The 14,323-nt window shown below is 37.1% G+C and overlaps 2 protein-coding genes across 4 annotated transcripts in view; one reads left to right on the top strand and one right to left on the bottom strand.

Annotated features, from left to right (window-relative positions):
- WDR47 (WD repeat domain 47) overlaps positions 1-14,323 on the bottom strand; it is a 57,852-nt gene that overhangs the window by 31,837 nt on the left and 11,692 nt on the right. The window contains exons 1-4 of one of the 3 annotated variants that reach the window (XM_082656669.1): positions 9,014-9,076; positions 8,011-8,177; positions 5,070-5,153; positions 1,118-1,202 (exon numbers count right to left, since the gene is read on the bottom strand). In XM_082656669.1, coding sequence (XP_082512795.1) covers positions 1,118-1,202; positions 5,070-5,153; positions 8,011-8,168 — 327 coding nt within the window. In that variant the 5' untranslated portion in view covers positions 8,169-8,177; positions 9,014-9,076. Of the gene's footprint in view, positions 1-1,117; positions 1,203-5,069; positions 5,154-8,010; positions 8,178-8,996; positions 9,077-14,323 lie in introns of those variants that run through there. The other 2 variants (XM_082656667.1, XM_082656668.1) reach the window with 2 other exon arrangements.
- On the top strand, positions 6,022-6,282 carry LOC309837505 (uncharacterized protein; the record flags this gene model as incomplete). The annotated part of the gene is made up of 1 exon (XM_082678018.1): positions 6,022-6,282. One exon carries the CDS (start codon positions 6,022-6,024, stop codon positions 6,280-6,282), a length of 261 nt encoding a protein of 86 aa, XP_082534144.1.

Below are 14,323 nucleotides of genomic sequence, written 5' to 3'. Positions count from 1 at the left end.
ACCTACAGTTCATTTCTACAAAAACAGTGCAGAGACAGAACAAAAGGAAGCTTAGCTGAAAAACAAATTACAATAATTTGTATAGTGAATATTATCTTAGTATCATAAGCTTTTGATGATGTAAGGAACCTTAGAGCTTGCATAGCACAGCTTCTATATCTTACCTGTGGGAAAAGTTAGGGTGCAGATTTAACCTATGTAATTCAGTTGGTTAGTGACAAAGACAGAATAAAAATTCTTATTGACTAATATTCCAGTGTTCTTTCCACTTTTTTCTTTTTTTTGGCCACAACATGCAGCACGCAGAATCTTAGTTCCCCGACCAGGGATCAAACCCGTGACCCCTGCAGTGGAAGCATGGAGTCTTAACCACTGGACTACCAGGGAAGTCCTTCTTTCCACTTTTAAACATCATTATCTGCAAACATTTCTCTATTATTTCAATGATTACTTACTGGCACTTAATAAAAGTTTCTTTGGTTTTGGATGCGACAATACTAGTATTAAAACTTTAAAAGTATCTCTCTAATCAAAAAGAATTTAATATCATTAAATCTAAATTGTTATTAAAAGTACACATTGTACTAAAAAAACACCTTTGGGGAATTCCCTGGCTGTCCAGTGGTTAGGGCTCTGTGCTTTCACTGCTGAGGGCCCAGGTTCAATCCCTGGTCAGGGAACTAAGATTCTACAAGCTGCACTGCGCAGCCAAAAAAAAAAAAAAAAAAAAGAGTTAAAAAACACACCTCTGGATCAAAGAAAGTACTGAAAAGACAGAAAGAGGAAGTAAACATAATCCACTTCTGGGATAAGAAAAGAAGCAATGATGTAGAGTCATCAAGTCAAACATCTTTTGCTATCTATATCACCTTAAACAAGAGGGGAGCACACACTCTCCAACCAGACAGCCACTCATTTATCATCTTTGCCTAAATCACACAACAAATTCAGAAGCACTACAGACTGAAAGTACTACATCTGCAAAAGAGCAGATCTTGCCCCACACCCGCTCATAAAAACTTTGAAAACTCATGATACTAATCTTTTGCTTTAGTGAATAGAATACTTATGACTGAAACAAGACTGTGGAGCAAACCTTTAGGAATAAAAATCTTACATGCTGGGGCTCATCTTCTGCTGACATTGCGTTGTTAACACATAAAGCTTCTAAAAACTTCTGCTTCAGGATAATATAACGAAACCTGTGAAAAATAAAATATGAAACATTAAAATGATTAAAATCTGAATTATAGCAATGTCGAAGACAAGAAATGAGACTCAAGTTCCTAAAGCAAAACAGGCCAAGTTTTTCTTATAGGACTAATTATTTCTTTAAAAAAAGACTTTAAAAAATTAATTTTCCAATGTCTCATAAATCAAATATACTTATAAGTTACTGTAAGTAGCTTTCCTTTCAGAAAATTCTTTAATTATTTTACAAAGCTGATCACACTGAAGCCATAATTAAAATAATTTCAGCAGCAAGTAATCACAATTTAATACTCAAAGGAAGGATTTCTATTTGCAATATTAATTCTAAGCAATCAAGTTTTCATGGAAGATGTCAAATGTCACCTAATATGAAATCAAAATTCTTTATATTACAAATATTTTATTTCCCAAAATATGTCCTCTTTTCTTTTCAAACATGAGAAAGGTCTAATAAAAATAGAGCTGAAAGGATAGGAAGGAATGAACAACATTGCTAAAAAACCATAAGATAACTGTAGACTTAAAACTTTTTAAAAGGGATTTTTCAGAGAGGGGAAGGGAGTGTCTACGTGACTTCTCTATGGATCAAAACATGTTGAATGCCTTAAGCACTTTAAAGAAAAGTGTTTCTAAGGGCTGAAAGAAAATAATAATGAACTTCACAGTCATTCTTTCAACCACTGTTGTAACAGCAAATATGTGTCCAATAAAACAAAATCCCTGCCTTCAGGAAGAGGGTCATCTAATGGAAGCAACCCAAGTACCCATCAACAGATGATTGGAGTAAGTAGCTGTGGTGCATTGCGTGCATGTGTACACACATACACACACAATGAACTATTACTCAGCCATAAAAAAGAACAAAATAATGCAATTTGCAGCAACATGGATGGACTTAGAGATTGTCATACTGAGTGAAGTAAGTCAGACAGAAAAGGACAAATATCATATGATATCGCTTATATGTGGAATCTAAAAAGTGGTACAAATGAACTTATTTACAAAATAGAAATAGAGTTACAGATGTGGAAAACAAACTTATGGTTAACGGGGGGAAGGGGACGAGGGATAAATTGGGAGATTGGGATTGACATATACACACTACTCTATATGAAATAAATAACTAATAAAGACCTACTGTATAGCACAGGAAACTCTACTTAATACTCTGTGATGACCTACATGGGAAAAGAATCTAAAAAAGAGTGGATATATGTATAACTGAATCACTTTGCTGTACACCTGAAACTAACACAACATTGTAAATCAACTATACTTCAATAAAAAATTTTTTAAAAGTCACACAAGGAAGCAGAAAAAGAACGAAATATTGCCATCTACAAAAACATGGATGAACCTAGAGAATATTGTGCTTACTGAAATAAGTCAGACAAAGAAAGACAAATACTATATGATAACACATGTAGAATCTAAAAAATAATACAAATGAACATATATACAAAACCGAAACAGACTCACAGACACAGAAAACAAACTTGTGGTTACCAAAATGGGGGGTGGGGGGTGGGGAGGGATAAGTTAGGGGTATGAGATTAACAAAGGCAAACTACTATACATAAAATAGGTAAGCAACAAGGATTAACTATATAGCACAGAGAATTATACCCAATATCTTGTAATAACCTATAATGGAATATAATCTGCAAAAATATTGAAACACCATGCTGTGTACCTGAAACTAACACAATATTATAAATCAACTATACTTCAATTTTTTTAAAAAAAGAAGAGGGTCATCTAATAAGTTGCATGAAATATGTATAGGATTCAGCAAGATTTCAAAGGAGTATGAAACAGGTCTACCAGAAATAGTGAGGGTCTTACAAGAAATGACTCTTGGAAGATGATCAAGAATGTGCTATGTAAAGGCAGGAGATGATGTAAGAAACAGTATCCCAGATAAATGAAGAATGTATAAAAGCAAAGAGGGGGCGCTTCCCTGGTGGTGCAGTGGTTGAGAGTCCGCCTGCCGATGCAGGGGACATGGGTTCATGCCCCAGTCCGGGAAGATCCCACATGCCACGGAGCGGCTGGGCCTGTGAGCCATGGCTGCTGAGCCTGCACGTCCGGAGCCTGTTCTCCGCAACAGGAGAGGCCCGTGAACCACAAAAAAAAAAAAAAAAAAAAAAAAAAGGCAAAGAGGTATCAAATAGCATGGTTTATGGAGAATCAGAAACTAACATGAGGTTCCACTTCTGATAATGGTGGAGTAACTTGTACCCGGCTAACCTTTCTGCAAATAACAATTAAACCCTAGATTAAATACAAAAAATATTTGAAAGCACTGAAGAAAAAAAAAAAAGCTGGCATAACTAGAGGGAAGTCAATCCTTGAAAAAGGGAACTTTAGGGGGTGAGACTGAAGGGTATAAGGCCTTCCAGCTGAGAGCACTCCCCAGTCCACACAGTGTGAGCTAGAACTCAGGCAGAAAGCTGCAGTTTTACAGGCTTTGGAGAAGTCAGGCTTTTGAGAAGTTCGGCTGCCAGAACAGCTGAGAAGTGGTGGGCAGGTTTCATTTTTTTCCAAAACAAGAGGAAACCACAATGAAAAATACACCAAAATCTACTGTATAAACTGTGCCTAAATCCTTGGTCATCCCTAAAACTGAAGATGCAAGGGAGACTCCAAAGAGCCCAGGGAAAGCAACAGATTGAAGGCTAAATAACTGAGCAGAGATTTCATCTGGTGTCCACTAGGTGAGGGACAGAGTTTGCATTCTGAAGTACAACAAAGTAAACTCCCTGCATGAATAAAAATCAATACCTTCCAAAGGAAGATAACAGAAATCCAGAGTTTCAACAATGAATCCCAATGTGCAAAATACATTAAAAAATGACTAGACGTGAAAAAAAGTGACTCATAGTTAAGAGAAAATGCAATCAATAGAAACTGAGCCTGATATAAACTAAAAGTTGGAATTAGCAAATAAGGACTATTGGTGAACAAGCAGTTACTAAAAATATGTTCAAGGGCTTTTTGGGAAGTACAGTCACAATGAACAAACAGATAGGAATATCTCAGAGAAAAATTATAAATAAAAGTAAATTCTGCAACCAAAAAGTACAATATCTGAAATGAAAAATTCATTGTTTATGAGCAGACTGCTAATAACTCAAGAAAGTGTCAATAAATATTGAAGGTAAATCAAAAGAAATAATCCAGACTGAAGAATACACAGAAAAAATGTTTTTTTTAAAAAAGGAACAAAGCCTCAAAACTGTGGAACAATATCAATCTGTCTAATATTGTATACTTAGAAGGAGAAAAAGGGGCAGAAAAAATTTTTGAAGATATAACTGCCAAAAACTTCCCAAACTTGATGAAAGACATAAACTTATAGATCCAAAAAGCTCAGCAAACCCCAAGCAGGAAAAAATACAAATAAATCACACTTAGGCACATCAAAATCAAACTGCTGAAAACTAATGACAAGGAGAAAATCTTGAAGGCAGCCAGTAGAAGAAGAAAAAATAGAAAGAAAGAAACATTACATACAAGAGAATTAAGGATAACTGTTTGTCAGAAATAATGGAGGCCAGGAAACAATGGAATGACATCTTTAAATTCTTTGTACTATCATGACGAAACAACTGCTTCAGACATGGCCCTTGCGATGTTTTATATATAGACACTGTTGACTAAGGGGTTTATATATCAGATGTTCAACTAATTGAAGTACATGCAAGCTGTCCTCTAGAAGTTCTCCAACTCAATGGGATTGAGTGTACTATTTTCTAGGAAAGCTAAAAGTCTTGTTTTTAAATTTTTGTTTATTGTTTTGTTTTGCTCAACTTCTACCAATGATAAGACACTAAAAAATACAGATGAAATCTTACCTTTTTTTGTCAAATTTTTCCATACATTCTAGAGGCTGAATGAACTGAAGAACTTCATCCCATTGACCATCAAGGATTAGCTGCCTATATAAAGAAAAATCCACACATGCTATCAAATTTGTGTTACACTAATTAAAAGCAGAAGAGATGACAAGATAGCATTAGAACTTCACAAAGCAGGTAATGAGAATAACATTTTACTTGGTTTCTCAACCACTATAATAAACTTCCTCACAACTTATGTGTAACAACATATGCTATATGAGAAGAATTTGTGAATCTGCACCCACTCCTCATTCTAAAATTTTTTTTTACCTATGTAAAAACATTGAACTAAGTCTAAAAGTTTCTTTATTTCCCCACTAATCTTATAGTTTAAAGTTATTCTGTATTACTTAGGGGCCAGTGTGTTGGTATGTTCCAGTCTCACTAAGTCATTGGTTCTCAACTGGGTGCAGTTTTGCCCCCTGGAGAAATCTGGCACTGTCTGGGGACATTTTTGGTTGTCACAACTAGGGTGCGACTGGCATCTTCAGGGTATAGGTCAGAAGTGCTGCTAAACACCCTACAATGCACAGGAAAACCCCCACACTCACACAACAAAGAACCATCTGGCCCAAAATGTTAACAGTACTGAGGTTGAAAACCCTGCTCTAAACTGTGAATTCAACATCTTTGAGGCATTTAACACTAGAGTTTATATTCTGAGAATGAAAATAGTAATGAATAATATCATATTTCATCCTACTTAAGTAGTCTACAGGAACTTCTAAAAGTTATAAGGCATTCAGATTACTGTTCTTTTATAAAAGTAATTTCCCTATTTATGCTTTTTTAGAACAGAAAATTTAAAAATAGGCAGGAAGTTTTCCAGAGTGGAGCCAAGGAGGGTGGGCGTTTAGGCTGCACCGACCCCTCAGCCCCCCTCCAGGAGACATTTCGAATCCAGGACATGTCGGGATTGAGGAGATACGAGGTAGCGCTGGAGGCTGAGGAGATCTACTGGGGCTGTTTCTACTTTTTCCCCTGGCTGCGCACGTGGTGGAAGGAGCGGAGCTCAGCGCACCCTCGGGAGCAGAAGCTGGAGCCTCTGCGGGGCCTGATGAGCTGTTTGTCAAGCAGACTGGGCACTGCTCCCCAGCGCTCCAGTCGCAGCCTCCCCCGCCGCACCCCCGCTGCCACTGCCCAGCCAGCCGGTGCATTAAAGATTTAAACCGAAAAAAAAAAAAAATAGGCAGGGAAGATCTACAAAGGATTGCCAACTTTTGATTCGACAAAGAATGAATATTAATAAAAAGCAATCACAATATGTATCATAATCATTTTATAAAGGGACATTTTATTTTATTTTGTTTTTTAAAGGTTTTTTTAAAATTTATTTATTTTATTTATTTATTTTTGGCTGCATTGTGTCTTTGTTGCTATGCACAGGCTTTCTCTAGTTACGGTGTTGCGGTGCACGAGCTTCTCATTGAGGTGGCTTCTCTTGTTGCAGAGCACGGGCTCTAAGCGCACAGGCTTCAGGAGTTGTGGCTCACGGGCTCTGGAGTGCGGGCTCAGTAGTTGTGGCGCACGGGCTTAGTTGCTGCGCGGCATGTGGGATCTTCCCGGACCAGGGCTGGAACCCGTGTCCCCTGCATTGGCAGGCGGATTCTTAACCACTGCACCACCAGGGAAGCCCTAAAGGGACATTTTAATATTTCAAAAGTAAGAAGGACACAATTTCAAAGGCCGGCAGCCCTTTAAGATGAATACATTTAGTTTAATGAAAAACTTACTATCCTGTAATTTCACCTAAGACCAGTAAAACTTCATAACAAACCATCAGGTTTCTGCATGGGGATATCTGAGAGCCACTGCTAAATTCCAGAAGTAGCAATGACAGAGCCCAAAGAATACTGCCTTAGTACTGGTTCCTGACTATATCGTTGACTAAGCTCCCTGGGGCTGAATGTCATTCATAATGTCAAATACAGGGAAGTGCAATGAGTTTAAATAAACTCTCCTAATAATAAAGCTTTTTAAAAAGCTCCTTCTTCATGAGTTAGAAACATTTCATTTCTTAAGGCTTTCCTAGCCACAAAATGCTACATATCCAAGAATCTGTACTTCTTATCAAGGACATTTGGTATCACATAAGCACAGAATACATTTCTGCCTGGAAATTTGGGTTTTTCTTTTTCAATCCAATTCAAGGAAGGATATATTTAGCTTTCCATTTTGGCAAACATGTTGACTCCCTTTTGCTCTGTAATTCCACTTCCAAGAATCTTGTTTTAAGGAAATAATTCAAGATACAGAAATAGTCACATGTATGAAAGATGCTCAGTAGAGCATGTATTTAAGAAAAATTGCAATTTAATTGTCTAAAAATAGGGGAATCATTAGGAAATTAAGTAAATCGAAAATTTTCAAAGCATAAATTTGTAATCACATAGAGAATTCTTATAATGTTAATGGATAAAGCAGGATACAAAATTCTAAATGCAACAGAATTGTTTCTTTTTTTCAATATGCACAGAAAATTATCAGTAGTATGTGTGGATGGTGGGCTGATTTTTCTTCTTTATTTTTCTATATTTTCTACAAAGAATATTTTATATAACGAGTATGTTTTACTTCTATAGCATAAAAAAGGTATTTCAGAAATATTTTTTTAACTTTACAGAGTCTCTGATTTCTTAATCAAATATTTTTTATGATGATGCCACAAACACAATAGAGTTGTGACTCTTTTTAATGAATCTCTGGATCTTACTCCTGAAAACATTCTACAGAAAACTTTGTTTTGTAAACGTTCTTTATAAAAATAAACATTTAAAAAACTATACTTTGTCTTTTCATAATTACAAAGGTCTATCCATACTGTACCTATTATCTTATTAATACTTAACATTTCTTGGAATGAGCTACAAACCTCACAGTGCTAATGAAATCATACCTCAGGAAAAGCATATCATCTGAAAATAGGCCATTTATGACTCCACTTTCCTTCTCAAGGGCCAACATACTAATGTGAAGCTTCTTTGAATTCAAGAAGTCTAAAATTAGCTTAATGATTTCAACCTCTTTTACATTCACTGTTTCTTCAGCCGTCATGTTGATAACCTAAATATTAAACAGAACAAAAACAAAAATTAGTTCTATTATTTCTAAGCATTATTAACTATCTGAAAACTTCACATAACAAGTTTCTTGGAAGTATTTAATACAGTTATTCTAAGTGAAACTAATGTAATATTTGTCAAAACCAAGTCATTCTTTAAGGTGTGATATAGGAATGGCTATGATTTTAAGTCCTTATCTTTGAGAGATACACAATGGAATTACAGATTGATATGAAGTTTGTGATTTGCTTCAAAATAATACAAGCAGCAGCATGTGGGAGGAAGTAAAGATAAAACAATAATCACAACCATTAAAGTAGGATAATGGGTAATTGGAGGTTCATTATATTTGCTATGGTCTAAATGTTGGTCTCCTCCCAAAATTCATATGTTGAAATCCTAACCCCTAAAGTGATGGTATTAGGAGGTGGGGGGCTTTGGGAGGTGATTAGGTAATGAGGCAGAGCCCTCGTGATTGGGATTAGTGCCCTTATAAAAGAGACCACAGGGACTTCCCTAGCAGTCCAGTGGTTAAGACGCTGTGCTTCCACTGCAGGGGGCACAGGTTCGATCCCTGGGTCGGGGAACTAAGATCCCACATGCTGCGCGGCTTGGCCAAATAAAAAAAATTTTTTTAATAATAATCATACGCTGCGATCTATTGAAAGTCAGCCCTCGACACAAGGGTTTGTCGCTACCACCGCCGCCACGGTGGCGGCGGCGGGGCCCGGGAAAGCTCGGCGTCCGTTCCTTCCTTCCTCCCTCCCTCGCTCTCCGGACTCCCCCACCCAGCACCCCGCGGGCGGCGTCCTCGGCCCACCCTCGGCGGCTGCCCACCGTCTGCGTGATGGGAGCGGCGGCAGGTCTCGGCGCGCATGTACCCGGACCGGCCCGCGCCGGTCTGTCGGGGGAGGCGCCCGTCCCGCCGAAGGAAAAGGGGGGCGAGAGGTCAGGGGGCGCCCCTGGCGGCGCCCCCCGGCCTCGCGCCGCGCCTCCTCCCCACCCCGCCGTGGGCCTCGCCCACGGGCTGGACGGGGAAAGGGGGAGGCGGGTGCTGACCGAGAGGCGGGGGACGTCGCAGGGCGGCCCCGTGGGCCCCTTTCCCGGGGGGCCGTGGGGGCCGGAGGGGCGGCGGCACGCGCGTGCCGCCGAACGCATCCGTGTCTGGGTCCTCCGCCACCCTCGGCGCAGGGGGTGGGCCGGGGTTCCCGGCCGCTCGCGGCCCTTGCGCTCTTCCTAAAAAAATCATCATCATCATCATCATCATCATAAAAAATAAAAGAGACCCCAGAAAGCTAGTTCGACTCTCTCCATGAGGATAAAATGTGAACTCAGCAGTCTGCAACCGGGAAGAGGGCTCTCACCAGAACGGAACTATGCTAGCACCCTTATCTCAGACTTCCAGCATCTATTGCAGAACTGTGAGCAATAAATTAATGCTATAAATAAACCACCTAGTCTATGGTATTCTGTTATAGCACCCCAAATGAACTAAGACAATATTATTCTGTCTACTCCTACATACGTTTAAAATTTGCCATAATAAAGAATATTTTAAAAAATCACTAATAACCAAACCATGTTTAGCTATGCCCTACACACTAATTCAATAAGCACTTACTGTCTTTTCTCTGTGATAGACACTGTCCTGTATAGTCAGGACACATTGGCTCTGTCCTTAAGAAACTTATAGAGTGTAGCAGCAACAAGTAAAATGTTGTACCCTATACTTTGGAACCAAACAAAACAAGGTTGGTTAAAATGTGCAACTTTAAGTCATATTGGTACTACCAACTTAAACATCAGTGATATTTCAGCTCTCTCAAATCCCTTCTCTCACTTGTAAGTCTGCAGTGATACAACTGAGCACACAGGTTAATTCATCAAGAATTAGAACTAGGAGGAATTCTGAAGATCATTAGATTAACACTCTCATTTTAAAGATAAGGCCACACAAGTTAAATGGCCTAAGTTGCTGCAGTTTTCAAATGTTCACGCTCAGAGCAGTACAAGAGTACCAAGCTAAGCGGACTAGCTGCAAACAGACCTCATCAGATGAAACAGACTGTAAACGTATCTTTCTCACAGGACCAATTATCTTCTCACAGGACCTATCTTCAACCAAATTCACAGAAACATAAACATATGCATGTATGCACATGGGTTTATTTTTTGTCTACTATTTTGACAATTTATTTCTTCATAATGAGAAGTACAAACATCTAGCAGACTAGAATGTTCATCAGATGAATACATTTTCTCTCTTAGGTGGAGAAGGTGATAGAGTAAACAAGGGACAGAGCATGGAAAAATAATTATGATTCAAATACTTAATGACATCAGACTAAGCTAATCTCATACATCCATCTCCACAATAAGGACATGCCTACCTCAGGAAACAGACAACTCACAAATCTCTCTCCCCCAACAGGCCAGCCACCCAATTCCTCATGCTTTGGGTTTCCCTTTGCTATCTTCTGAGCTGACCACCCTTCTCTTCATAGACTTTGTCCAAAAGACTCTGTACAATAAAGTTAATGATATTTCCATTCAATAAATTCTGATCATATTTCAGAACTGTGTCTCTGAGATTAGCAATTTTAGCATTCCCCAAATCTTCAGATAATTCTTACTAGAAAAGAATGGCTTTTGCTAATTTAACTCTCAGAAAAATAATTGTAAACTCCCCTCGAATCTTAGAGGGCACTTCACTTAAATCACCATATACCAATCACACAACTTAATACAGAACTGAGACTATAATTTTCTAATGTTCAATACATCCAATGATATTAAACATTTTATAGGCCTCATTCAACATTCAGTCTAATACTAAGTAACTCTGGAGTTACTACGAATCTATGGCAATAGTCCCACAAGTTTCATGCTGCCATCATTTCTGATTAATAAAACCTAAGAGAAAAAGAAGTAGTATATTCTTACAGATACATATTTTACACTGACTTTATATCTAGAATTTGAATAGATACAAAAAATAGATCTTAATTACCCTAGAATTATTCAGGGTTTTAAAAAATTCATTTAAAAAATAAAAAATAATTCATTTAAAAAGATAAGTTTTAATTCTATACTGTAGAATTCCCAGTAGAAAAGTATGATATTTTAATCACCCAACCCAGAATTTTAACTCTTATAAACTTTACTGTTGCTGGATACAACATAAAACATAGACACATAACATAATGACTATATCTTAGAATTATTCTTTTGTAACCCACCCTGTGTTACTGAAACACTTGTAGAGGCTCCCAAAATCCTAACTATATAATTTAGAAATTAGATATGTATATATTTTTAAACATAACATAAAAGCATGATTCATTCTTTAATTTCCTTAAACTACTAATCACTACAAAGCTAGAATTTTTTGCTAATTCAGAGGAGTAGAATTCAATAATAAATGCCTCTTCCCCTCCCCTCAAGGGGACTACAAATCCAAAGTAAGATTTAACTAGCTTAGGAACCACTAAAATGATTTTTTAATCAGATGTACAGTATGTAATAGGTGTTATAAATTAACACTTATTAACTTAAGAAGCAAAAACATCAATGAAGAAATGTCTCTTAAAAAGTACAGAGTAGATGCTTTTGTTTGCAACTGTTCTAACAGCTATTCAAGGGAATTCCCTGGCGGTCCAGTGGTTAGGACACTGTGCTTTCACTGCCGAAGGCATGGGTTAGATCCCTGGTCAGGGAACTAAGATCCCACAAGCCACGTGATGCAGCCAAAAAAAAAAAAAAAAAAAAAAAGAAGCCATTCAAAAGGATAAAGCTCTGGCCCTTTAATCTGACTATTTAGCCAAAGTCAGCCTTGATAACATCTTAGGTAGACCTGCCAGCCCATGGTACATGTGAACAATTACTCATCACGCACAATTTATATAGGACCAACAGTAAAGTGTATTCCACTGAAAACAGACAACAAAATGGGGGAGGAGGAATCAGAGTGTTTCAGTATTTCCGTATTAAATGATAGATTTACTGTAAAAAAAAATCACAGAAACATGAATGCTATGAATTTTCCTTTAAGAAATAAATGTTTACTTATATTCAATATCTGGACTAAGTGAGGTAAGGAAACAAGAGTTTTCTTTAAAAATAAATATATCTGGAAACCAGCTGGAAAGTGGTTAGTATTTTAGTACTAATATACAATTAACACCTACAGAAACTAAATTCCAGATGGTGTCTCTATATGGACTCCTGCTGATTACTGTCTTAGTGAATCAAGATTAGAAGAATGTATTAGAGGGCAAGAAATAAAATTATTTTTAGAAATCTAAGATTAAAGGTAAAATGTTAACAACAGATAAGAAAAAAAAGAATGGTAATAGAAATATATTGACTTCTACGTATATTTCCATACGTAGATACGGAAAAAGTTTCATGAAAAATGTATCAGTGGTAGCTTTCTAGCCAAATATAAATAGATATTTAAATGTTCCTTTGCAATGAGGTTCTTCTTCTACTTACTTACAATACAGATTAGAAAGGAAGAAAAATGCACAAGGCTAAGAATGATTCAGAAGCATAAGGCTGAGAATGATTCAGAAGCATAAGATTAAGGGAATTAAGGCACAGCCACTAAATATTTTATAATCAAGAAAAAAGTGCATAAAAAGGCTCCATTAATCCCCATCTCCATCCTAAACAATAAACACCACTTTCTTTAACCTTCCAAGAATTACAGAGTGCCTAACGCTGAACAATAGTCCTTTACCATTCCAGTTTACAGGCAAAAATGCAGATAAGGAAATGAAGTACTACGAAGCTTTTTCATAAAATATCAAACTGCAACATAAGACTATGGTACTTTTTCCTTAAAAAAAGAAAGAAAAAAAGAGTGAGAAAAAACTTGCTAGCTATCTCTTTAATAAAATAGCATTCCAAAAACTTATGTTGCTGCCAGATCATTTAATTGTAAATGTCTGGTCCTTCAGGAATATAAATGTGACACTGCAAGTCACAATTTCTATGGGCCTCAATTTCTTCATACATAAAATAAGAGGGTTAGTTTGGCTAATTTCTATGATTTCCCTTCAACTTTTATAATTTGTTTTAACTCACATTTCAGTAACAGGAAGTATATATTCTTAGGGGGAAATAGCAAGTCTGGAATAATCAGAAGTCTCTGATCCTTAGGTCAGTTTAATAAGAAGAAAGAAAATAGACTTGTTTTAGATCATTTAAGTAAACAAACAAAAGAAAAGCCCTTCTAACTGCAAGGCTCTGTCACGTCTGCTAATCGGCTAACATGGATGCAGTGTGTGTCCCTTCTTACTGTTGACAGCTGTTCTCTATTCATCAATTATTTTAATTTACCTTCTGGAACTGTAAATGATTTTTGGTGTGAAGAACAAATTATGTTTAAAGCAGGTGCAGCTTTATATAGCTATAAAAAGAAAAGAATCAATTAACATAAACAACATGTTGTGTATATGCATAAAATATCTCTGGAAAAAGACACAAGAAATTGATAAAAATGGCTGCCTCCAAGAGGGAAAACTGGATAATAAAGAATAGAAATGGAAGATTTTTCACTACATACTCTTTTGTACCTTGTCAATTTTGTACCATGTACAATTATTACCTATTCCAAAAAATTGAAATATTATACATGAAACATAATTAATGAATTTCCAATTGCAAAAAACTGGAAAGAACTAGAAATATAATGAATATAATGTATTCACTGTGTATATAATGAAGCAATAACATTTCAGTGTGATTTGTATTTCTTTTATAACCTGAGACGTCTTCTCAGATCAGATTCAAATATTATTTCAATCTTTCTTTATGAGATTAAAGTATTTGAATTGTTTGCATATTCGAACCCACAAGTATTTAAAAAACATACTTAATTACTAAAGTACTAAAAATGTACAAGATAAGCAGACACAGGCTGTATAATTGAGTCACATAAAAACCAGAAAAGGTGGACTTCCCTGGTGGCGCAGTGGTTAAGAATCCGCCTGCCAATCCAGGGGGAACAAACGGGTTCGAGTCCCGGTCCGGGAAGATTCCACATGCCGCGGAGCAACTAAGCCCATGCGCCACAACTACTGAGCCTGCCTGCCTAGAGCCTGCGCTCCGCAACGAGAGAAGCCACCACAATGAGAAGCCTGT

The sequence above is a fragment of the Grampus griseus genome (genome assembly GCF_964374135.1).
Source record: "Grampus griseus genome assembly, chromosome: 1".
Taxonomy (NCBI): domain Eukaryota; kingdom Metazoa; phylum Chordata; class Mammalia; order Artiodactyla; family Delphinidae; genus Grampus; species Grampus griseus.
The sequence above is the reverse complement of the archived record's forward strand: the minus strand, read 5'-3'. Positions and strand labels throughout refer to the sequence as shown.